At 41.7% G+C, this 26,505-nt stretch overlaps 3 protein-coding genes across 4 annotated transcripts; 2 read left to right on the forward strand and 1 right to left on the reverse strand.

Moving 5' to 3' along the window:
• Nucleotides 1–43: 43 nt before the first annotated feature.
• Nucleotides 44–6,544, reverse strand: LOC114438697 (NLR family CARD domain-containing protein 3-like). Of its 2 annotated transcripts, none has more exons than XM_028410228.1 (11): nucleotides 6,400–6,544; nucleotides 5,810–6,129; nucleotides 5,395–5,508; nucleotides 4,889–5,014; nucleotides 4,178–4,256; nucleotides 3,825–4,032; nucleotides 1,820–3,620; nucleotides 1,550–1,723; nucleotides 1,296–1,469; nucleotides 1,145–1,191; nucleotides 44–935 (listed from the first exon to the last, which is right to left on the reverse strand). In XM_028410228.1, exons 2-11 carry the CDS (start codon nucleotides 5,896–5,898, stop codon nucleotides 406–408), a joined length of 3,342 nt encoding a protein of 1,113 aa, XP_028266029.1. In that variant the 5' UTR covers nucleotides 5,899–6,129; nucleotides 6,400–6,544; the 3' UTR covers nucleotides 44–405. The 2 variants fall into 2 exon arrangements, with proteins under 2 accessions (XP_028266029.1, XP_028266022.1); XM_028410221.1 differs by having other exon boundaries at nucleotides 3,822–4,032.
• A 2,726-nt stretch (nucleotides 6,545–9,270) lies between these two features.
• LOC114431709 (late histone H2B.L4-like) lies at nucleotides 9,271–11,965 on the forward strand. The gene is made up of 3 exons (XM_028399307.1): nucleotides 9,271–9,353; nucleotides 10,228–10,286; nucleotides 11,649–11,965. The coding sequence occupies exons 1-3, from the start codon at nucleotides 9,271–9,273 to the stop codon at nucleotides 11,963–11,965; spliced, it is 459 nt and encodes a 152-aa protein (XP_028255108.1).
• A 4,709-nt stretch (nucleotides 11,966–16,674) lies between these two features.
• tesk1a (testis associated actin remodelling kinase 1a) lies at nucleotides 16,675–25,800 on the forward strand. Its single transcript, XM_028410572.1, has 11 exons — nucleotides 16,675–16,849; nucleotides 17,314–17,931; nucleotides 20,688–20,809; nucleotides 21,125–21,173; nucleotides 21,414–21,560; nucleotides 21,992–22,074; nucleotides 22,224–22,314; nucleotides 22,511–22,594; nucleotides 23,182–23,268; nucleotides 23,365–23,458; nucleotides 23,669–25,800. Exons 2-11 carry the CDS (start codon nucleotides 17,635–17,637, stop codon nucleotides 24,877–24,879), a joined length of 2,265 nt encoding a protein of 754 aa, XP_028266373.1. The 5' UTR covers nucleotides 16,675–16,849; nucleotides 17,314–17,634; the 3' UTR covers nucleotides 24,880–25,800.
• Nucleotides 25,801–26,505: the final 705 nt, after the last annotated feature.

Consider the following 26,505-nt stretch of genomic DNA (forward strand, 5'->3'; position numbering starts at 1 on the left):
CAGACTCGGACTCGAGGGCAAAAAAACCTGATTGGGACATCCCTAAATATTATATTTATAAATATTCAAAAACGGTTTCTTCTTCCTAGGAAATCAAACAAACAAACAAAACTTTTGCACTTTTTTTGTAAAAAACAAACATAAATATAACTTTTATATTAAATTGCCCATTTTTACTTAATGAGAAATTTCAATGGTTTCAGCATACAGGATTGGAGATTTTTTTTTTTAGATACTGTATTAATCCCAGAGGGAAATTCCTTATGGCTGCTGCCAAGCAGTGTCATACAATGACTAGCAAGGCGCGCCACAGGCCAGGTTACTAGACAACCCTGCTATACCACTGCGCCACTGTTGTCAACCCTTCATAGGTCTATAAGTCAGCCCTTCATTTGATTAGTTCTCCTACACTGAACACAGAGAGACAGATGAACCAGTTGACCAGAACCCAAATCCAGCATAGAGAGGTTGAGTGAATGTGGTGTTGAAGGTGTGGAGGTGGATCAGTGTGTCAGATGAGACTGTGTAGAAGGACAGAGTGCCAGCAGGACAGTCCACATACACTGCTACTCTGTGAGAGAAGCAGGTGGAGGAGATGGTTGTTGTTCTGTCATTGTGAGAGACAGAGTAACGACCATCCGAACACTCCAGACTCCAGGACTGCTCATTCTTACCAAACCAACAGTCATCTCTGCATCCATTCCTTCTGATTCCTCTGTAAGTCACTGATATACGAACTTCTCCACTCCACTCGACTTCCCAGTAACAGCGACCAGTCAGATCATTTTTGCACAGCAGCTGCCACCCGTTATCAAATCTGTCTGGATGATCAGGATATGGCTGCTTCTCTGTTACACATGTCAACTTCCTGTTGTTATTAGACAGTCTGATGTTTATGTTCACCGAGTTTGTGTCAACTTCAAGCTGACAAAAGTCTGATGGGGAAAAAAGAAGCTGCAGTTTATCATCTGACACATCTGATGGCTGATATATTGGTAACTAAGACTTGCTTAAAGCAGTAACAGAAACTTTGTACTAAAAGCTTATTACACAACACCCACTGTACATGGAAACCCTCCACCCAACCCTCACCCCCACCACAGGGGTGATGTGTTGCTATTTTTTCATATTTAGTCAAACTTACATTTCCTCAGACCAGGATTTAACATCTGCTCTCCACCATGGTCCACTCTGCAGAAACATAGAATGATTTTCTATTCAACAGAAACAGGCTGAAACTCATCTATGTAAACTGAAGAAGAAGAAGTGTTTCTTCTTCTATTGTCTGGCCATACCTGAGGATATTCAGTACACTGATTGGACTCTCCAATGCAGCAGACAGAAGCTTCACTCCTGAATCTCCTGGATGATTGTAACTGAGGTCAAGCTCTCTCAGATGGGAGGGGATGGAGCTAAGAGTGGAGGCCAGAGAAGTACAGCCTTCCTCTGTGATCAAACAACCTGACAGACTGAAGTTAGAAACATAACATTAACATGAACCTAAAGCAGGATTTTTACTAATTAATAACTAGACCCACTGAATTCTGACCTGAGAGTTTCCAGTCTACAGTTTGGATTCTTCAGTCCAACAGAGAGCTGCTTCACTCCTGAATCCTGCAAATCGTTGTTGCTAAGGTCCAGATCTCTCAGATTAGAAGAATGGGAACTGAGAACTGAGGCCAAAGATAAACAGCCTTTCTCTGAGAGGTTACAGTGGTTCAGCCTGAGGAAGAATCAATCAACAACAAATACACACAAATGTTTAAATTTGTCATGTAGAAAATAAAACTTTTTGGAAATGGTTAATAGATTCACCCACAGAGCTTTGTTGGAGGCTTTGATCACAGGCAGAAGCCTCAGAAGAGCCTCCTCTGAAGCAGAATATTTTTTCAGGTCAAACACGTCCAGATCTTCTTGTGATGACAGTAAGATGAAGACCAGAGCTGACCACTGAGCAGGAGACAGTTTATCTGTGGAGAAGGTTCCTGATCTCAGGTACCACTGAATTGAAGTCACTAGAGAATGATCATGGAGTTCATTCAAACAGTGGAACAGATTGATGCTTCTCTCTGCAGAGAGATGCTCACTGATTTTCTCTTTGATGTACTGGACTGTTTCCTGATTGTTCTGTGAGCTACTTTCTGTCTGTGTCAGCAGGCCTTGTAGGAGAATGTGGTTGCTCTGCAGTGAAAGACCCAGGAGGAAGCGTAGGAACAAGTCCAGGTGTCCATTTGGACTCTGTAAGGCCTTGTCCACAGCACTCTGGTGGAGATGTTTTAGTTTAGGTTTGTTTCTAAAAATTCTAGACATTTGAGATGTTGTATTGTCATCCAGCAGGTTGACAGCAGAGTTGATGAAAGTCAGATGGACATGAAGAGCAGCCAGAAACTCCTGAACACTCAGATGGACAAAGCAGAACACCTTGTCCTGGTGCAGGCCCTTCTCCTCTATAAAGATCTGTGTGAACACTCCTGAGTACACTGAGGCTGCTCTGATATCAATGCCACACTCTGTCAGGTCTGATTCATAGAAGATCAGGTTTCCTTTCTGCAGCTGCTCAAAAGCCAGTTTTCCCAGAAGATGGATCATCTGCCTGCTCTCTGGACTCCAGTGAGGATCTGTCTGAGCTCCTCCATCATACTTTACGTTCTTCACTTTGGTCTGAACCACCAGGAAGTGGATGTACATCTCAGTCAGGGTCTTGGGCAGCTCTCCTCCATCTCTGGTTGTCAACACCTGCTCTAGAACTGTAGCAGTGATCCAGCAGAAGACTGGGATGTGGCACATGATGTGGAGGCTTCGTGATGTCTTGATGTGGGAGATGATGCTTTTGGCCTGCTTCTTATTCCTGAACCTCTTCCTGTAATACTCCTCCTTCTGTGGGTCAGTGAACCCTCTGATCTCTGTCACCAGGTCCACATAGTCAGGAGGGATCTGATTGGCTGCTGCAGGTCGTGTGGTTATCCAGAGGCGAGCAGAGGGAAGCAGCTTCCCCCTGATGAGGTTTGTCAGCAGCACATCCACTGAGGTGGACTCTGTGACATCAGTCAGGATCTCATTGTTGTGGAAGTCCAGAGGAAGTCGACACTCATCCAGACCATCAAAGATGAAGACCACCTGGAGGTGCTGAAAGCTGCAGATTCCTGCTTCTTTGGTTTCAGTGAAGAAGTGATGAACGAGTTCCACCAAGCTGAACTTTTTCTCTCTCAGCACATTCAGCTCTCTGAAAGTGAATGGAAATGTGAACTGGATGTCCTGGTTGGCTTTGTCTTCAGCCCAGTCCAGAGTGAACTTCTGTGTTAGGACTGTTTTCCCGATGCCTGCCACTCCCTTTGTCATCACTGTTCTGATTGGTTCATGTCTTCCAGGTGAGCCTTTAAAGATGTCTTCCTGTCTGATGCTTCTTTCTGGTCTGTGTGCTTTCCTGGATGCTGTTTCAATCTGCCTGACCTCATGTTCCTCATTGACCTCTGCAGTCCCTCCATCAGTGATGTAGAGCTCTGTGTAGATCTGGTTCAGAAGGGTCGGCTCTCCTGCTTTAGGGATCCCCTCAAACACACACTGGAACCTCTTCTTCAGGTTAGACTTGAGTTTACATCCACACTCTGCTGCACAAGTTCCTAAACAAACAATAAATATCATTAATAAGTCAGCAGCAAATCAAATTTGTATCCATTTTCTTAACCCACTTTGTCCTGGGTCATGGTTGTGCTTTACAATCAGAATAATTCATAAATGTGATACAGAATCATAACAGAGTCTGTACATTTAAACGTCTTTTCTTTTTTAAAACCATATCAAAGCTGTTAAAATCATCTTACTGCTCTGCAGACGCTCAGCCAGTTCCTGCTGCTCCATCATCCTTAGGAAGTCTATTGTGATCTTCAGAAATAACTCTCTGGTCCTCCACTGTACTTCATCTTCCTCATCCTCCCCCTGCCTTTCTGAGCATTCTGGGTAATCTTGACTGAGAACCTTCTGGACCCTCTTAATCTCATCCTTCACAAACCTAACAATGTTTTCCTCCAGCAGCTGGAACAGAGGAATATGTTTAACACATCAGATTTGTTTTTAAACTGATGACTTGCTAATTTAGTGTGTTTGAAATAATAGGAAAACTACTCAGTATTCAGTAGGTGTAGTTAGCAGTAGTTGTTATGTTATTTTGTTTATGTACCATTAATATGGAGTGAAGGTTTGTTTGCTGCACCGGAGCGGGCTCATCATCAGGAACCTGTGAACTCTGATGATTCTTTCTGAAAACATAATGTTGAATTACAACCAACTGCTTTTCATTTTATTTACAAACCACTGGAATACCAGTTACACAGGTGACAGACAAACCAGAGACATGGCATACGTAGGTAACTAAAACCAGGACTTGCCACAAGCTGAACGTAGCAAGACAATAGAACACAGCCATTCCAGAAACCCTTTGTTTTACCAACCTGCCAGACTGTCCTTGACAGTAAAAGGGAAATGTCTAACACAGATTCAATAAAAGCATGATAAATTAAAGGGAGCATGTTTTTAAATGTTTATTTTCTTTTTTATGATGAGGAAATAGGGGGAGCTTGTGTTTGGCTGCACATTTTACACAGCTTGACCTTTGACGGCTCTGGCCTTATGTGTGCTTCTAAACCTAGTGAACATATCCTTAGTTTTTGGTACATTGAGAATAGTGTTATGACCTTGGATGCCTCTGGGTATGTTCATGATGCTGTCCAGGAAATACAGGAAACTACTAGTACTAGGTACTGTAGGGTAACTGAAATACCTCTCAGCCACTAACATAGTCCTGATGAGCAGCACATTCACACACACTCTGGATATAAATAATGTGACTGACCAATGCATAAAACTGATGACAATCTTCAAACATAACTACCTTTGTTTAACAGCAGGGTGCCCATCAGTAAAGAAAATAGGTCTGCCCATGGAATGGTCACTTTTCATGGACACAATGGAGGCTTCAGGTCCTGGTTCTGTGTATGTCTGGTACAGCTGCTCCAGACTATAGCAGAACATACACAGAGCTATGGGTATAAATAACAGTGTTGCAATAATTTGTTGAAGAGATTAAGAAGTAATAAGCATTAATTTGCTTGATCAGATGACAGGTGTCCAAATTTAAAATCAACAGGCTGAAATTGTCCACATTTTTGTTAATACTGATGCACACACAGCAGTATTCAGGTCAAGGTCCAGCTGTACTGTGCCACACCTCCACCCAACATGGCTTTATGACCTATGATGGGTTTGGTTGGGTTTGCCATACTTGGCTAAGTTTGACAAGGTTTCATGGGACCCAGATCAGGTGCTCACTAGAACCCCCCAAGCCTAGTTCCAGATTCAAGCCCAGGTTAGGAACCTAGAAACTTTTCACATTGTTACCTTTGTTTAGCAGAATGGACTTCATCTTTGAAGAAAATAGGTCTGCCCATAGACTGATCACTGTTCATGGACACACAGCTAGGTGAATGGTGGTGTGTTTTCTCCTTTTGGGTCCTGAATGAAACAAAACTCTGATAAACATGGAGGTTCAGAAATAAAATACATGTTCATGTTAAAATATTAATATTTTTACACCTGTTAGACAAAAAAGAAAATATATCAAATAAATGAATAAATAAAAAAACCTGTCTTTGAATACATAGGCCAATCACTTTTTATGGACACGCAGCTGGTAGATCTAGGTCCAGGACAGTGCACACACGCAGACACAGATTTATGAGTTCAAATAATGTGATTGTGAGCTCTAAAACATGGAAAGAAAATAATCATTGACAGTTTGAGATGATCCTCTCACCTCTGAGCTTTGGTCTGGCTCTCATGGTCCCCACAAACATTGGTTTTAGAGGAAGCGACTCCCTCCTCTCTGTCCTCACACTGATTCATAGCAGAACACACACCTTCACAGAACCACAACAATCTGTTCAGTCGCCACTACATTTCCATCACACCACTGCTCATCAGAGTTTATTTGTGTTTAAAAGCAGATACTGTGTGTGTACTCAGCTGTATGGTAGAATAAAGAAAATAGTCAGCAGATGGTTTCATATTCACATCCAGGCAAAGGGCAGTTGTTGGAAGGGTACTTGCTGGAAGAAATTGAATGTGATCGAAGACCTGCAAAAGGTTAACAATGACATTCAAGTAATGATCAGTGTACACTAATGTACAGTGTGCAAAGATATTTTTAAAGCTGAAAATGAGAGTGTCAACCAAATGACACATGTTCAGATTTGTTGCTGTTTGCTGCTCAGACGTGTGTAAGGATGAATTTGCAAACCAGATTGTTGTTTATCACAAATGATTACACAACATGAAACCAACAGATCAAGTAAAACTTACAAATAAAGCTCAGACACTACAGTGACTACTAAATGGTCCTGTTACCTTTGGATGGTCAAAAGAATCTTCATGAAGTCGATGAGTAAAGATGAAAATAATCAGCTTGAAAGCAACCAGAGAAAGAAAAAGGTGGAACTCACTGCTGGAGCTTTTCAAAGGTCTCAGCCCTCTGGGATAAAGTCTTCTTTAAGGAAACATGATTACAGTGTTCAGACTGTTGGAAAAACAACCTGAAGTCAAACATTAACAGACATAATCAGTCCTTATCAGCTGAATCATAATTCTTTTACAATTCACCTGCACATGCTTTGCTTCTACAGTAAGGAAGTAAAAAAGAGACCCATAAACATACACACACATACACTGCTGTTGTTTGTGTGTGTTTAATGTAGGATAATGCAAACTCCAAGAAGTTTGTGTGCACAGTCGGACCATCTGCTGGACTGTAGGGACCCTAAATCTGTTCTCCTCTGCTCAGGTGTCAGCTCAACTTCTTCAGGAAATTGTTAATTTTTTGTTAGTGTTTCAAGAAATGCCACCTCTCTGCCTCCTTAAACAAAGAACATCCTGACATCAGCAGGAAAAAAGAGGGTCTGAAACTAAAATGAAATGAAAATTCTAAAAAAAAGAAAAAAGAATAAATAAAAAGTTATTTTGTTTGCATAAAATTTGGCATGTGGAAAATTTGGATGTGTAGCAGACAGAACATGGAGATCAGCCATCTTTCTTTAAGACTGCTTTGCATATTTTTATTATCAGTTTCACACCAAACACAAACAGGTGTATGAATCAATAAATAGTTTTATAAAGTGCAGATGGATGTTCAGGCAAAGAAGTAGGCGGTAAACACAAATAGTGGGGTCAAGCATCTACCAGGTATTTTAATTGTTATTAATCATGTGTTATTAATCGTAATGCAGGTATTTTTAAGTATGATTTAATAAAGTTTGAAAGGGTTTAAATTTTTTATTTTTTTTTTTTTCCAGATCGGGTTGATGGGCATCGCTGCTCTTACCATCATATTGAGTTAAATTGTGGGTTTCTTTTGTTTTCTTTTCTAGGCAAGTGAGCAGGTGTATGGCACAAAATATCTGGGGGTGCCTTTGGGGGGGCTAGTTTTCTTTCTTTCTTCATTTTTTTTAAAATTGTTTGCTGAGGACTCTTGAGTTGGACGGCTCCGCTCCTCCTGGCTCTCCCTTGTCCTGATCCCTCTCTGGACGGAGGGGTTGGAGCCAGAGCCGTTGCTTGACACTATAGGGGCCCTAGGCAAGAAGGTAACACTGGGGCCCCACGGGCTACAAGATTCTATAGAAATGCCGCCCCAAACACAAAGACATGTACAGTGATGATCATATAAGCAACCTTTTATTTAAATAATGTGTGAACACACATATGAAAATATTATCTTAAGGAAACATAAAAAACCTGTACAACACAATCAAAATACATCATAGAAATATGTACTCTCTGAAGACTGTCCACAGTGGTGGAAAGTAACTAAGTATTTGTACTTTGTTACTGTACTTAGGAAATTTTTCATGTATTTTTTATGTATCCCAAGAAAAAAACAATCCTTGAGTCCAGTTGCCTCAATTTAAACTCTTGGAAATTAAAAGTAAGTACTTAAGACTTTGGTTAAGTAGGATCATTGATGGAGCACATCTACTTTTACTTGAGTATATATTTGGCTGGGCAATTGTACTTTCACTTAAGTACTAAACATCAGTACTTCCTCCACCACTGACAACACAAGATATGATGACTAGTATTGTTATTAAGTTTGTCCACAGTGCAGGATCATCAGTGAGACCTGGACACCTTGGAACCTTCCTCTGTTACCAGGTCAGGTGCTGGAGGAGCAGAGGAAGGAGTGGAGGCTCTCAGGTGTTGGACTGCTGCTGGGACGTCCTCTGGAGTTTCCTCACAGGGCTCCACATGACCTGTGTGGTATACGACCATAATGATCAGCCTGATAATTAACACTGTAAATAATCCAGATTATTCATAATGCACATACCTTCATCTGTGGAGGCTGTGGCATCTTCATGAGGAGACACAGACAGGTGTTTAAGCACAGCACCTGATGAAAAACATTTAAAAAAGCCATAAAATAACAACTATATGACAATAATTCACTAGCTTGTCATTTACAGAGGAACACCTGAGCATTACTAAACACTAAATAGACTAAATATATACATTAGTTTTTCCTGCTGTGGTTTAGAGCTCATTAACTCTAACAGTACGTTGTAACAGCAGCACTTAGCTTAATGCTAAACAAGCTAAAGTATCATTAGCATAGCAGCTACACACTGTTGCTGCATGAGCTAACAAGCTACTTTACAGCGTCATTTACGTTTTTATATACATTTACGTTTTATATCACGTCATTATATTGACGTTTGTAACTCATTTAGCAGACGTTTGTACGCAGAGCGACTCACAGTGAACATTCAGGCTGCAGTATGAAGGAGGCTGTAGTGACATGAAGCCTGCGTCTCGTGTTCTGGGATACAATGTGAAAAAGACAAACAGTGGTGGAGTAAGATGGGGCTCAGCTGTGTCACAGACTCTTACCTCTCTTGTTTTGTTCTCTGCTTCTTTCTTTTGCCGTCTTTCCTTGCAGCCTGCAGAGTGTGTGCTTCCTCCTTTATTTTGAACGAGCCGCTCCTCTCTGCTTCCAGCAGCTGTCACAGGGCCCCGTGGGGGCGAGGGGGGAGTCTGAATGTGTCAATGCGCCAAAACAGTTGTAGTTGAATTGTGGGACTAACTGACTGTCCGTCTTGGGGCCCCTCTCATGCTCGGGGCCCTAGGCAATTGCCTGGTTTGCCTACCGTGTTGCGACGGCTCTGGTTGGAGCCTGACAGCAGCAAATAACATCTCTCTTCTTGCTTTCGCCATCACTAGAACCACAAGATGGCGATAGAGCCAGGCTGGCTGACCGAGCAGGCGGAGGTGCGTGGCAAAGGCCGCCAGCACCATCCTCTGCCTCTGTTACAGTCTGCTCCACACGGTACATGGCAACAGGTCATTCACTTATTATCCTGGATATAGATTATTTTCTTGTATGAGTACACACCACTTCCACCACACCACTAGTCAGCACTTTTGGGGCTGGCTTATTGAAAGTGTGGTAGAGAGTGGTTAAGCACTGACATTTCAACTGCTTTTCAGAATCAGAATCAGAATATTATCTTATTATCTTTTTTGTTACAGACAAATAGAAATCAAAGAGGAAATTGAAATATATAATAAATATCTAAATACCTAGATAGCATTTAAAATCCCAGAGTTGTATCTAAAGAACATATTTACTATTGTATAAAAACCTTTACATAGTAAAGAGCATGATATGAATGTACCAGTATAAATGTACAGCGTCTGAGTGACTGTTACAGTTCAGAGTTCAGCAGTTGACAAAACTGACAAAACTGAAAACAACAAACAACAAACAACAAAGGCTTACCATGTCTGTACGGAGGTAAAGTAGCCATCTTATTATGGGCTTTTTTATTAGAAGGTGATGGGACAATATAAAATAATAAAGTTATGATGTTTCATTTCTACCTAGACTTTCTCTATGTAGAAAAACATACAGCTAATATATGTTGGCATGTTTTAGGAAACAGAGAATGAGATTTTATTGGAGTTGTCCATGTTCTTTAAATGACTAGAGATGTTTTTGTTGTAATTTGCACATTATTTTGTTATAGTATGAGTGATCCTGCGAACACGATAAACGAGCCGATACTGCCCCCTTTGAAGAACTCTGATGTTTATTTAAACTTCAGGAGCATCAGGTATTACCTGCTCTGCAGCATTCTCCATTCACGTCACGACATCTGCTCGCCATGTATGTTATCTGTTTTCTAGGCTCCCACCCACACCTCTGCCAAACATCGCACAGCAAGGCATAAAGGCTGTCAGCAAAGAGGTGCACACTGACCACTACACTACAAAGATGTAGTTTCAACATGTTAAGAGGGAAAGTATTGCTCCTGTAGTTGAAACCATGTTGTCATCCTCTCTCGTTGTTCAGCTGACATCATCCTTTTCTTTGTGTCAGAAAAAAATAAAAGATACAATAAAACACTGTTTTCCCTATCAATTCCACATGATGGGTGGTGAGTTTAAGCTTGATGGACCCGTCTGAAATACAAAAACAACAAAAAATAAGGTGGGAACTTTTTCCTTTGCCCCTTGTCTTTTCTCCAGCTGTTGCTTGATAGAGGTTTGGCTTTTAATACAATTAAAGTGTACATAGCTGCAGTGTCTGCCTGTCATGACAATTTTGGTGACAGAGCCATCCTTTAAATCAGATTGGATTGATTTCCATGTTATTTGACACACTATCCTGAAGGACACACACCACGTTTTGCAAGTTATGGGGCGGAGATCATTAGAATATTAGAAAACGCCGTACGGCGTTATGAGTGGCCGTTTGGAAAACGCCGTACGGCGTACGACGTGAAAAAGGCGTTTTCTGCGGCGTTCGAAGTAAAAAACGCCGTTTAAAGTATGGCGGAAATGTGATATGAATGGCTTGCAATAAAAAAAGGACTCGGTAAGGGAGGTGCCAAGCGTCACCGTAAAGTCCTCCGTGATAACATCCAGGGAATCACCAAGCCCGCTATCCGCCGCCTGGCTCGCCGTGGTGGAGTGAAGCGTATCTCTGGTCTGATCTACGAGGAGACCTTTATGTAGAAGTAAATGTTACTCATAAAAATCCCATTGGTCTTTTCTTTATGTAATGGTCTCTGGCCTCTCTATACACCTTATCACTGCTCAGAGGGCAGTCCCTGATGATAATATTTTAAAAGATGAAAGATAATATTTTCAATACAACAGCACTGTCACCTGTCACACTGAAGTTGTTTTGGAGAACTTCAATTGTACAGTACAGACTCTCTCTGAGATGCGGGATTGTTCAAGAAAATGGTTCATTACTCGAGGCTTCAATGACACAGTGCTCGAGTAGGACATCTAGTGATGAATAAAATGAATTGCGGTGTGTGTTATTGGTTCATGGATTGTTTGGGATTTGAATTGCCGTGCAGTCTCGTTCGACTACACTACATGGTTGAATGGTTTCAGGCTGACACAATAAAATACATTAAATTTTCAGTTTCACTGCACAAAATGGTTATACAAAGTTACATTTGAAGTGGATACATAATAATTAGGGCTAATCAAATGTCCTGATTAATCCGATTAAAATGTTTAACACAATTAAAGTGCATTTGCAGTGGAGCACGAAGCTGGATGGTGGTGTAGGGGTATCATTGTCGTGACCACCGCCGGCAAAGGAGGCAAGAAGAAGAGAAAGACCAGGAAGGAGAGCTACGCCATCTACGTGTACAAAGTCTTAAAGCAGGTGCACCCTGATACCGGTATCTCCTCCAAGGCCATGAGCATCATGAACTCCTTCGTGAACGACATCTTTGAGCGCATCGCCTCCGAGGCCTCTCGTCTGGCTCACTACAACAAGCGCTCCACCATCACTTCCAGGGAGATCCAGACCGCCGTCAGGCTGCTGCTGCCCGGTGAGCTGGCTAAGCACGCCGTGTCTGAGGGCACCAAGGCCGTCACCAAGTACACCAGCTCCAAGTAAACAGCTGTTGCTTCAACAACAACCCAACGGCTCTTTTAAGAGCCACCCACTTCTAAAATACGAGTCTGCATAGCATGCAATGCATAGCATTATATAAACACAGTGGCATATCACTTTCCTGCACACATCAGAAGTAGCAGTTTCTTTGGCTGTTGCTGTGAAATAACTCCAAGCAGCTCTGAAGAATTATCTGAATTACAAAGCAAAGTGGTTCAATCCTAACTCCTCCCTAGTCATTGTTGTGTGTCCTTGGGTGAGACACTTTACCCAAACTGCTTCCAGTGCACTTGCTGGTGTGGTGCGCCTTGCTAGTCATTGTATGACACTGCTTGGCAGCAGCTTTAAAAACAATTTCCCTCTGGGATTATTAAAGTATCTAAAATAAATTAAGAAAAACAGTCAACGGCTTTACCGGCAATGTAACGGCAACACAGATGCTATTTCAGGCTCAACTGTTATTGTTAATATTCAACTGTTTCCCAATTGATGCCAAAACATAGCCAAAATTAAAACTGACAAACTCAAGACTCATCAAGACTTTGACAGTAACCCGACATCTTATAAAACAACATAAAACAGCTAGCAAAAAGAGCTAGTAAAAATTTGCTCTGACGCAACTCACCTCCAGCCATGAAGAAAAGGTCGTGACCGGAGAACACGTTGACGCACTTACGTCATCGCGCTGGCCAGCAAGGCTTACCTGGTCAGCCTGTTCGAGGACACCAACCTGTGCGCCATCCATGCCAAGAGGGTCACCATCATGCCCAAAGACATCCAGCTGACCCGCCGCATCCGCGGAGAGAGAGCTTAATGTGTCTGCGGCTCCACAAACAACAACGGCTCTTTTAAGAGCCACCTCTCAACTAAAAAGCACAGTCCTTTTGTATCACTAGAATAGAATGACTTTTATAGTCACCCATTACAGTGTAAAAAAGTAATGTATTAAAAATGATATATACAACATAAACATAGGAGTAGGCGCACAGATATAAATATGGTTTATATACAGAATTCAAGTATGAAACAATATTGCACATATTCTTTGTTGTGAATTATAAATATATTGAAAGTGTTGTGTATTGTGCATCTGGATATAGAATAGTGCACATTGCAGTCGGTACATGTGGGAGTTCAGGGTGGTTACAGCTTTTGGAAAGAAGCTGTTTTTTGAATTTGTTTGTTTTGGTCCTGATGCACCTGTAGCGCCTCCCAGAGGGTAGCAGCCGATGATCTTCTGTGCTGTCTTTACAACTCTCTGTAGCCTCTCCCTGTCTGTTTATTAATGATAGGCATATTTGTACCACACATTACCATAAAAATATATACTCCATAAAACTGATCATTAAAATTGTAACAACATTGAAATTGTGAAAAAATGATAGGATAGCACTTCATTTCCCAGAATGCTTTACTTTATCCAAGTCTACCTGCATTGCTGTCAGTTTCTAACCCAGAAGAGCTTGATCGTGTTGAAGGCACTGGGGAAGTCGAAAAACATGATTTCTTGTATATATTGTATTTATTGTTCTTTGATATGCTGCTACTACATTGTAATTTCCCCACGGGGATTAATAAAGTAATTCTCAATCTAAATGTGCCATATATGCCATATCATAATTAGTTCCAAACTACAATACAAAGCAGGACAACAATCCTTTTCTGCAGTGTTATGGATCCAACATGCAAACTTATTAAGGCCCGCTCTGATTGGCCAGCCTTAGCCAGTTCTTCAGTTGTCCTTGCACATTTTCTTCTCCTGGTGTCTTACTTCACAGATCCTTCTGTTTATGGCCATTCGTATGTCTGGAATCTTCACCCCTAGGTTTTGCTGAATAGCTGAATCTGTAACAGATAATAAAATAAGCGTCTGCCAAGCGTCTGTCTACGGGTGTCTATGTATTCTAACTACACAGAACAGAGAAATCGCTTTATATCTAAAAGAATATCAAAGCTGTTAAAGCTTTTTATTCGTCCATCTGTTTCACTATTAGTATTTTTTTCATATGTGTATGTATGTAGGCCTATGCATTATTTTAGTCCATACCAATTTTGCCTCAGTGGAGAGGCTAACCCAATTCAGTGATTAGCTCTAGGCTATGTTTTTTTTTTTGCAGCTACCTGGTTGTGTTTTGAGTGCACTCCTCCCTGTTGACTCATGTATGCTGCTGCTGCTCTGTTGTCTGTGTGAATCAGAACATGCTGATTCTGCAGGGCCGAAATGCTGGATCACTTTCCACATGGTGAGAAGCTCTAATACGTTTATGTGGAGTGACAATCGTGATGGCCACCGTCCTCCCACCACCTGAGACAGACACGTTCCTCCCCATCCTGACAGAGATGCGTATGTGAACACTGAGATGTGTGACACTGCCCTTCCCAGGGGCACACCTTCCGACAGGACCTGACAGGATTCGTCCAATCAGTGGTGAAAAGCTTAGGATAGCCCTTAGCTCTTAGCAATAGCTCTTAATGCTGAAGCAAATGCTGAAGAAAAATGGGAGCCAACTTTGCGGTCTCAGCCCAATTTATACTCAAGATGAAACCCATGTAGCAGGTGGGCGTTGAAAACTTTCAGTGCTGCGCATGCGCGCGAGGGGACGCATAAACTAGCGATAGCCTAAGGGCGATTGTCTGGGGTTGGCTTGCTTTACAAGAGGATAAAATGCATTCTGAATCATTGAGGCCAAATTCTGACTTTAAACTTGAAGTTTATTGTCAGAATTCTGACTTTACTCTGAGAATTCTTTAAAAAAACAAAACAAAAGATTCCTACTTACTGTAGCTGATTCCCTGTTGAGCTTCATCGGTTGAAGGATTCGACTGAATCTCTGCAGTGCAAAAAGTCTGTTTCATTTCGAAGATCCTTTAAATGCATGTGTCTTTCCTTTAGTAATGAGTTGGATCCTTTGCCTCCCATCATATCCCAGGACTTATTGCGGCATTCAAATGCCATTATGCTCATTGTCTGTTTGTATGTCTGTAATGTCATATATCAATTTATAGCCTTTCCTTTTTTATCTTATTTTTTAAAAGAATGCATGGTTCTTATGACATGTTAATTCTTATATGTTTTATGTACCCACTAATCACTAAGGAAAATTCCTAGTAATGAACACAATTCTGATTCTAATTCTGATGGAGGTAAAATCATATTTGATACTTTTTTATTAGAAGGTGATGAGACAATATGAAATAATACAGTTATGAGGCCTCATTTATTCCTAGACTTATACAGCTATTATATGTTGGGATGGTTTAAGAAAATGAGATTTTATTTGAGTTGTTGTTCATGTTCCTCAAAGGTTTGGAAAACGTTTTTTCATTATAGTTCAAGTGATCCTGCAAAGTATACTAATGGGCCGATTGCTCCTGTAGCTGAAACCATGATGTCATCCTCAATGTTCAGGCCTGACATCACCCTTTTGTTTTTGTCAGCAAAAAATAAATGTTCCTCTGATTTGAAAAGCCCTGTGGTAAACGGCTGTATTTAATGTGATATGTACACATTATCCCTCTTTATTTTATTTTCTTTATTTTATTTTATTTTATTTTATTTTATTTTAGTCACATGAAATAACTAAAAGACAAATGCAATGAAACGCTATAGATATATTCATGCAGTAATTCACTGTTCAAATGGCCCTGAATCACAAACAGTTTGCCCTCTGGAGCCCTGCAGACTTCATCACTTCCTCCAACGTGAACAGAAAAATCGTGTCAGTGGCGCACAGCAGGAAGAGGAAGGGGAAGAGGAGTGGAAGCTGACCCACTCTTCTTATAATGATGATTTATTTTATTTTTAATTCATTAAATTATGCTCTACCCGTAGTGCAATTTGTAACAGCCATAATGGTCAGTGCACTGCGTCAGCTTTGCTGTGTTTTTGTTTGATTTCTTCTACACGATATTTACAGGTTTTATTTATTTATTTAGCCGTAAAATGTGTGTCACTGCCAGCGCTTCACTTCCGGCTCAGAAGCTGGTCCGAGATCGGTTTAGTCTCAATAAATCTGTGGATTTGCGCACATGAACTGATTTCAGATCAGCTGTCAGGGGTCGGCTCTGCCTTCCCCTCTGCTCCAATCAGAACCGCTCAGTCAGCTCCGGCGTAAACGTGCCAAGCGTCAAACTAGACAGTGAGAGGAAATCATACAGGAAGTTATCCGCTAGGTATTGAAAATAAGTCATAAAGTGAACTAAAAAAATTAAATTAAAGAATGAAAATGAAATAAATACATCTTTTTAACAGCCAAGATTACTTGGCTTCAAATAACAGATGTGTCTAAGAACTACAAAATGTTACTTTACTAAACACATGAAGCACATTTTAGCGTTTAAATAATTAAGTTCGAGGAACACCTAAATTATGCAAATGATCACGGACAATGACAGTGCCATGTGCGTAAATGACTGCAGTCAAGTCGTACATTTATGCGCATGGACGACTGAAATGAAGAAATATATCATTTAAGGGTGGTCTAATTTGACTCCGTTGTCTCCATTCCAGTGTTTACAGACCGTAAAAGCTGAAATCCCGTGTAAATCCCTTAAATGGATGGTTATTATCGGTGGTATAGGCAATTCAGTAGTCGAATGTACCCGCTGTCAATCCTGAACATTATTGAATATTATTGTGATCTGGTTAGTCAGGAGCTTTTATTCTGAAGTTTCCGACAGGAAGTCTCGAGTATCAGCGCAGCTCGCTTGAATCCGGGCTCTTTCATTATGGTCGTCGTCCCAACAAACGGCTAGAGAAGCAGGAATCCAGACAGGATTACCAGCACCAGACACTTGCAGAACTGTCGAGCGATATATCGCGCTTTAGTTCCCGTTCAGCACTCGGAACGCTGACGCATTGCCATTCGGACCGACGTGTGGACGCAGGTGAGCCGTCGACTGTGCCTCTGCAGCCGGGTTTGTCATTGACAGCAACTCCCGTTATTACAGATGATGAATTCACATAAATGCTCTCTAAACGCTACAGGTTTAGTTAATTTATCATTGTGTAAAATGTTGGTTATGATACGCAGCTAAATAAGACATGGATGAACGAGGCCTGTAATGATGTGTAAGCCGTGCAGGTCGATGTTATCCACTGGAGGTTGTGGCTTATCGCCCCGTGAGGTGATTTCCTGTGTGTGCCAGCTTCATGGCTACCGGGCATGTACGGTGCACAGCCGGCAGATGGGCCCGGGCTGCCGTCACGGGGAGGGCTGTTTATTCGTCCTGTTAAGTGTCATATTTGTCCAGTGACACAGATGATTGTACTGTTCCATAATCCACAGCCGCTGTAAAGCTGCCGGGGCAACTATATGTTGTCTAATAATATTCCTGTTTCACTTCCACAGGGATCTGTCCTTCTGAAGCATCCATTATCACAGCCTCCACACTAACGGGATGGCGGAGGAAACCGAGCCCCCTTACGTACCGGCACGGTGAGGAGACGTTCACGGGCTGCAGGAATTCCTAACTGTGTCCTCGGAGTCTCAGAATGAATGGACCTGCAAGAAACAGCGGACTGACATTAAATGAAATAGAACGATAATAGCAGTTGTTCATATAGCAGATGCAATTACAGCTGAAGTATTTACACATCACCAGGTCTTTAATTTAAGTCACAGGAGCTGCTCTGATCATTCCAACATGGTGGTGGGAGACACCATCACCTCATGCCTCTGGACTTCTGTGATCTAATAAGACATTTTGGTTCCCCTGCGGGACAGAACAGAGCATCTGAAGCGTGGTGGTCCATCAGCACCATGGACTACCACGCCGAGTGCTGCTTTTGCGACCCCGAGGAGGGTCACGGCGGCCCAGATGAGCCTCCTCTTCACAGTATCCATGCGCCCAACCGGATCCGGCCATCTTCCTACAGAGCCCTGAGGAGTGCCGTGTCTAGTCTGGCTCGCATCGACGACTTCTTCTGTGAAAAAATTGGCTCAGGATTCTTCTCTGAGGTCTTTAAGGTATGTAACTTTAAGTACAGTGACTCGGTGTCCCAAGGATCCATCTTTGGATAGTGATGGCGATGTTGCTGTTGATGATGATGCAGATGCACCTTTACTTTAGATGTTACAATAGGCGGTATATGAATTTTTAACTGGCTGAGTTGGCATTCTGTCAACCCATGTAAAACCTTGTGTACTGCAGAAGAGAAGAGTGGAATTTAGTGCAAGAGTAAACATGAAAGTGGGTCGGAGAAAAAGAGTAGAGAGGAAGTCAGTCAATCAATTGATAATGCTCAACCAAATACAATTACTTAACAGCCTATTAGGTAGCAAATGTTACCCTTTACTGTGGTACTAAATGCAGACAAATTCTATGTTTGCGATGCACTTAGTTCAAAACAAGTAAACATTACAAACCACTTCCATTTCATCAGGTCAGATGAAAGGGCACTGCTGCTAAAGGGTAGAGAGAAAGTTAATGAGGGTAGACTGGAGAATCAGAAGCAAGCAGATAAATTCAGACATACACCAGGATAATCAATATAGGCATAGAATTGATGATTTATGATCCATGTAATTATACAACAGCTTAGTACACTGCATGCTCATAATGTTCCCACTACAGGAAGACACAGAGCCTGGAGGCAGTTCTGTGTCACAATGGATATTACAGCTAAGTATGCTGCAAACAACAAACACTGAGCAGGTTGGTGTGGTGACTACAGATCAGCACGCAGCTCTAGAGCAGAGATACCTGCAGAAATATACAGGGCGAAATAAGGCCGAGAGTATGGGAGAGGGAGGATGCAGCTAATGACATGAAATACTTGCTTAGAAGTGTGATGTGATGTGAGGAGAGAAGAGGGTGGGAATGACACAAAATATGCCAGAGTGGCACATACATATGGGAGTGGGCTTGAAGAGAGGAGCTCAGTGTAGGTATGAAAGCGTCTAGGTGCCTAGACGTGGGAGTGGGCCTGAGCAAAGGAGAGGTTATTGTAGATGCCCCCCCCATTTTGGCACACAATGTGGGAGTGGGCCAGAGGAGGGTGGATGAGAACTGCTCAGCCTAGTAGCTCAGGCCTCTTGCAGCATATAGTTCTAGTTGCCTGAACCAGCTCTAACTTCCACCAGCTGTAAATAATTACAGTGTAGCTGGAGATGCTAATTGCTAAATGTATTGACAGCTCTGGGCTCTGTCCATGTCCATGGCGCAGAGTGTGTTTGCACGTGTGCACCTGCTCAGGCCTCAGCAATGGCCTGTGGATTTGTGCAGATCAGGAGGAGTGATGGGAAAGTCAGAAAGCCTATTAGTGCCACGCTATTTATACACACAGACATGCATACAAACACAGATACATGCACCCACGGACAGACACTGGATGAACTTTGCAGGCACACTTTGGTAGTCAATGATCCGTCCAGTCACGCACATGACCGCAGACAGTCACTAACACGAGCTTTACATGGTCAGCTAATGTTAGTGACACTACGGTTCCTTGCTGTAAAGAATTCATTTAATGATAGGGCAGTGGTGGATTTTCTTTTCACAATGTGAATGATCAAAACATTTTTTCTTCTTCTATGTATAGAAATGAAAAGAGATATAGAAAAATGTTGACTGTAAATGACAGGGAAAGAAATGTAGAATATAAAACATGGGCCTTCTATAGTCACCAATTTTATCTGATAAATTGTTGCAGGCCTTGACTTATATAACACAGAAAAAGGATGTGTGGGAATTTAGAGATATTAATTAATCCAAAAATGAATATCATACACTAAAGTATGCATGAAAGTCATTGTCATTACTGCAATCACCTCGCTATAAGGGAGAAAACACTGGGATGCCAATAAAACCACATGAACAGACAAATAGAATTGAAGTGAAATTGAGTTAAAATAAGACATTAAAACATAAATATTCACAAATAGATAAATAAATAAAATAAATATATTAATAAAGAAAACAAATTACAATGTAATATTGTGATAATTAGAAAATTAAGTAAAATAGTAAATGAGTAAAGAGTCTTTCATAACAAATGGCAGCCATAAACAAAACTGCAATAGATGAACAAACAAATACTGTGGTACTGTACAGTGCTGTCAGCATGCCTGCAGTATATGCAACAGCTGAGCGTTTTGAATGCAATTTGCTTACTAGTTTTGAGATACAATACCGTAAAGTATATGATAAGTGGGAATGCACAGTATTTTGAGCAAACGTTTGAAGATATCAGCCTTAAAATGTCATATTAGCATCAGACTCATGCTCAATGTGAACATTTGTCAAACAGCATTTCTAGAACTTCTGCTTTTTACCTCTAATTACACAATATTTCCAGATATTCACTGATGCTTATTGGTTCATACGTAGTTTGTGAGGTAAATGGTGTCAGTGCTGTTGGGATTAGTGTGTATGTGATATCATTCAGATTACTGTGTCTGTTCCCCTGTTTATAACCTTGTTCATGTGGCTTGTGTAAATCCTGTCTGTGCCATGCTTATGTCTGCTCTGTAAAGGTGAATAATGTTCCATAATGTCTGTAGCTAACTCAGCAGAACACAAAATCATCCTTCACAAGCATGCATAGAGAGAAACAAGTTACATCTGTTTGATAATAATAATAATGATGGTGCAGCAAAACTGATTAAAAACGTGTGTTGGTATAATGTAATATTCGTACTGTACCTGGGATCTGTTCTTTCTGTATGTCTCATGACTGTAAATGTTGTCCTCTCACTGAATGTCTGTGCGGTTTCTTTTCCAGGTGCAACATCGGATCACAGGACAGGTGATGGCTCTGAAAATGAACACACTGGCTAGCAACAAAGCTAACATGCTACGAGAAGTGCAGCTTATGAACAGGCTTTGCCACCCCAACATACTCAGGTAGGTAAAAATGTGTTATTTAAATTGAGTTCTGTTTCTTTTACTCATGATATCTGTTTGTTGATAAGAAAGCAGCAACCTGTATGGTATGGTATGCATTTTCGATATCATTTCCACAAAATATTTTTAATATAACATTGTATTGTGTTTATCTATTTATTTACAAAAACCTTAAATGTGAAGTTTGCCCCTCTGCCCCTACTTTAGTTTGTTTTGTTGCCCTGAAGGGACACACGGGGCGCCATAGTCAAGCTTTGCATGCAGGCATGTTACACTCTCCAGTACCTTTTACCCTCTCTCTGCATCTTTCCTAAGGTTTCTCGGAGTCTGTGTTCATGAAGGTCAACTCCACGCTTTAACTGAGGTAACATTTGTCTCTATTATATTTTATTGACTATCAAATGTTGTTAGGTCGATGTTTACATGCTGTGTAGTTGTCACCATAGTTACAACATAAGCATATTTGAACAAACAAATATGATTTGCTCCTTTCTCTGGGTTTAAAATGAAACCTCCATCTTAAACACTATTAAGCACCTGAAATGAATGCATCTCATCATAAACCAAAAGAGGCTGTGATCCCCAACTTTCTCTCTCTTTGTAGTACATAAATGGAGGGAACCTTGAGCAGCTGCTGGATAGTGATCTGTATCTATCGTGGGACGTCAGGATCGGCCTGTCTCTGGATATCGCCCGAGGACTGCAGTACCTGCACAGCAAGGGTATATTCCACAGAGACCTCACCTCCAAGGTACAGAGTTCAAACTCTTACACGTAACAGTGTGGATCATTATAGGTACATACATACTGTATGTGCCAATGTATTCTACGGAATGTTTAAAGACAGATTCCTGTTGCCATTGTTGTAATCGTTAAAGTTAGAAAACAGTGCTTCTGATTTTATGGTCATTTCCTGTGACACTGGTAAATGTTGGGACAGTATGCCCCCTTTTACACAAGCTAAAAACTCACTAACACTGAAACACACTCTAATATCTGGCTGGCAAAATGACAAAAAAGTAACCACTGTGCCACACAGCACTGCTTTCTATTGTATTTGATTTCAAATATGACCAAACAGGAAATAAGCAGAGAGGCAGAAATACTTCCTGCATCATATTTCATGTTCACTGTCCTTTGTTCTCCCTACCATTTTAGTCTGTGTCACTTTTGTCTGTACAGAACTGTCTGGTTCGCTGTGACAATGGCATGTTCACTGCTGTGGTGGGAGACTTTGGCCTCGCAGAGAAGATCCCTGATTACAGGTCAGTCAGGTGAAGCTGTAAATGTTCTTTTATAGTGAATAAAAGACGTCACTCTTGGCTAGAAGTCAATGTGCTTTATGCTACCAAAGAATTTGAAAAAGTATTAGACACATAACAATGTTATTACCTAAAATGATTGTTATTTGCAGTGATGGCGTAGAGAAGCAGCCTCTGGCCATTGTGGGCTCTCCATACTGGATGGCCCCTGAAGTTCTGAGAGGAGAGCCGTATGATGAGAAGGTAAACTTCCTTAATATGTAGTCACTATACAACTTGTTTCGAGGAACTGTGCAATTGTTTCTTATAAGGGAGCAATTCATTTATTAGCAAAAAAACACATTTGAGAATTTCGCAATAGGTATTTTCTGTGAGCTCTAGCGGTGTGGATGGTCACACTGTACACACACTGACCATACATCTCCCCTTCTGTGTTCAGGTGGATGTGTTTGCATACGGCATCATTCTGTGTGAAATCATTGCCCGGATAGAAGCTGATCCTGACTTCTTACCCAGGACAGAGGTAGGGCTCTGCAGCCAGGTGCTTTGTCTGTTTCAGTCATCATTGTGGGGATATAAAACTGCTTTTGCAGTTAAAGTTGGGGACATTTAAAGCTGAAAGAAAGCCACTATAAACCCTTTCATTGTAGGGGCTATTTAAAGTTTGTTTTTTAAAAACCTGGGCTCTATTTTTCAGTATTTTTGAGTTTAAATGATTCATAGGGACACCACAGTGTGAATGTAATAAACATTAATAATTTGACAACATTATGGTTTCTACTAACTAACACGTAAGAAAAGGTTTACTCTGAAATCTAACAATAGATGACGGTTATGCAGGTCAAGGATACTTGATTATTTTGTATTATTTGGCCTCAATTAAGGATGTACAGATTAAAGTAAAAGGGTTTCAAAATGTACCCCAGTGGAACCCCACATACCATGGGCATCTGGTGTAATTCATACAGTTGCCAGTTTCAAATTCTATTGTACTGTGATCAGTGTGTGTCACTGAGATACTTATCACAATTCCTGTTTCCTGTAACGATTATATGACAATACTACTGAAAATGTCACTGATGACATCTATGTATATGTATGTGTGTCTAGGACTTTGGTCTGGATGTGGATGCATTTGAAAACATGGTTGGTGATTGTCCTCCTGCATTCTTTAGCCTCGCTGTCACCTGCTGCAATGTAAGCACGCACACACAATGAAGCTGATTACATACCATAGTGACCTGAAGTGTCTGTGTCCTATGAATATGCTTTCTTAAACGCATTTCTTTTTAGATGAGCGCACATAGCCGCCCCTCGTTCTCTGACATTGTCTTCACACTGGACAGCATTGAGACGGAGGAAGTGGGAGAGAAGCCCATTGCCCTTGGTCAGTTTTATTTTAATATAAAATGTCATAATAACGGTTTTTCTTGTTCCTGAGCAGTTCTGTTATTTTTAAGGTTGACTTATACAGACGGGCAGATTGTTAGACCTAAACCAAATTTTCTTTTGTATGTTTTCCCCTGGTTTGCCTCTTATTGTCCTCCCTGGTAATTTCATACCATGTTATGGGACTCATCCATGTCTCCCCTTTCAGAGCCAGTGGCGGTAGATGTCAGCCCATACCGGCGCCGCAGTTCTCCCTGTCACCCTGGAGACCGCAGCCAACTCCGACAAGGCTTGGCGAGGAGCCAGTCAGACATGTTGCCCCCCGGAACCTTAACACCTCCTCTCCTCGGGACCCCTGCAAGGGTTAACCCTTTCTCTCTCAGACAGGACCTAAATGGGGGGCGGTGTAAACTCTTGGACACACCTAGCAAATCTGTCATCTCCCTGACCTTTACCCTACCAGCACTTCGTGACCCGTGCGCCTCCCCGCATCTTCTCAGAGCAGCACCGGGAATGGGAATGCCAAGGAGGTGCCAGTCTCTCCCCTGCACCCCAGAACTCAGTCGGACTGTCGCCTTGCTTAGAGACACAGACCGGAAACAGGAGGAAAGCATGGAGGAAGCACAAGTGGCAGTGACAAAGGTTAGGATTGGGGAGGATGTGGAAGACAAGATGAGCAAGGAGGAAAGGCTACAAGAAGACCTATCTGAGAAAAGAGACTTGTTACAAAAAGAGGTTGGGGTGGGAGAGGACTCAGGTCTTCCTGTTGAGTTGGAGATGGTGTCTCTGGAGCGGTTGGAGGAAGAAGAAGAGGAGGACGAGAGTGTATGTCTAACAGAACCCATGGACTGTACCAAGTCTCCTGAGCCAGCAGAGGGAATCCTCAACTCCACACCTGGGAGACCACTGCTTACCTCTACCTCTTCCTCTTCCTTACGGACCAATGGCTGGCAGCTTCCTATCTCTAACGGACCACCCTCCCTGCCTCCTCTGCCAAGACTAGACAACAACAATGGCTCCACTCTTGTAATTGGCCAGCCGGTGCAATGGGGTGGGGGAGGGGGGCGATCTAACGGTTACAGTAGAGCCCAGGCCCTGCCCTCTGAACCAAGTGGTCCCACTGACCAGGATGAGGTCATTTCTTGCCCAGGCTGCTGTTTGGTGGGCTTGAGTTTCCCCTCTGTGTGCCTCCGGGGATCAGCTGCTGTGCCTACCACTCATCGAAGGACTTCGTTACCACGGCAGCGGCCCTACAGGAACCTCAATGGTACCATCACGGGTAGCACTGCATCATCATCAGCAACAGCTGCCGCTGCAGCAGCCAAGTCTCTGCTGTGTCGCAGTACAAATGGTCTAGCAGCAGCAGGGTCCTCTGTGCCATGTGAACCCGGCCGCTCCATACCAGAAGCCCAGACATAAGTCTGCTCAGAGGGGCTTTGGTGTTAAACTTGGGACAGACATTAAATATCAGAAGACAAATATAGAAACACTAAGTACAACAATGTGATATTGAGAAGAGCCGGGACTGGCCCCAGCATCTGAAATGCGTTCATTCTGTGCAGTCACAGCAATAGTGAGAATAGAGCATAATGAATGTTTATAGTGTGGTGCTGATGAGGATGATTGCATATTTCCTCCCTTATGAAGGAAGTTTGGCCCACTGCTAGGGCCAGGTTCTGCAAAGGGTGATTAGAAACTCACAGATGTGAGCAGCAGGTACATACACTTCTGATTTTAATTAACTGATTAAAAGTAGCTACAAGTGAAATATTTATAAAATAAATAAAGATCATTTACTTCCTACATTTTTATAGCAGTTGAACAGCGTGAGTGTGCTTGTGTGTGTGAGAGAGTGAGAGACATACTGTATGTTGCTTGGGGAACGTAAAGCAAGAAGCTCTTCTTGGACTTTTCATGTAAATTCTTTATTTTTGCACTTTAGTTTGGAGCACTTTGCAGTAAGATGCCAGGCTTTTGATAGATGGTGCTTTATTTAAGTCTGTGCTACTGGTGTTTTTTATGTGTGTGTGTGTGTGTGTGTGTGTGTGTGTGTGTGTGTGTGTGCACGCTTCTGACTCAACAAGCTACACATTTTTCATCCTTTTGACATCTACTCTCCCTCACATGTATCTTGTGTATGTACATGTGCATTGTACAATGTTGTAACTTAAGGCATGTGAGGTAGGAGGTATGAATATTTATTGTACAGATCCTTCCACACACACAGTGTGTGTGTGTGTCCTATAAGAGAAATTTAGAGCAATGGATACTCACTGGATAACATTTATCCCATCATTTCTGATGTTAACCACAGTTCATGCGTTGTCATGATTTGTCCTGTATGGCTGCTAATTAAACATTTATGGCTGTGTATACCTGTCTGTACTGATTTCCTTCATTTACAAGAGCCATTTATCATGTGGTAACTAAAGTGGGAGACAAAAATGTTACAAGGAAAGAATTCACTTCATAGGAGAGTTTTTGTTTTTACAGCTTGTGTAATCAGTGTAAAACGCGGACTCAGCGCTTACACAGTCTCCTGCTGTTGCCCTTTATAATAGGTCATAGTGTGTAATAAACCACACCTAAAAATTATTGAGCATTCTCAGTGAACTACAACAATGTTTTCGTTGCAGTGCTGTGGTTTTACTGCCACAGGGTTAAAAGTTCAAACCTCTCCACCTATGATAAGCAGTGTTTATCATAGGTCTTCTGCAGGGGAAAGTGCAACTGTTTGGTTAAAATGTAGTTAGGTTTACAGGGTTGGAAATTTTCGGGGGAACTCCACAGCTTTGATTATTTAAAACTAAGCAGCCTGGGGAAACAACTGTATTTCACACTCTGCTCCTTTTTCCTCCCCCGCAGTTTAATACCCCTAGAAGACCCCTCTCTCCAGTGAAAGTCATCACATAATGTCAGCAGATTAGTTGACGAAGTTATATGGTTAGCTATGCAAAAACGTTTTAAGGCTGCCTTTAAGTGAAAGCGCCAGTCACCAGCAGTTTTATAATTAAAAATAAATGATATCAATATTAATTTTACTTA

Source organism: Parambassis ranga, chromosome 1, assembly GCF_900634625.1.
Source record: "Parambassis ranga chromosome 1, fParRan2.1, whole genome shotgun sequence".
Taxonomy (NCBI): domain Eukaryota; kingdom Metazoa; phylum Chordata; class Actinopteri; family Ambassidae; genus Parambassis; species Parambassis ranga.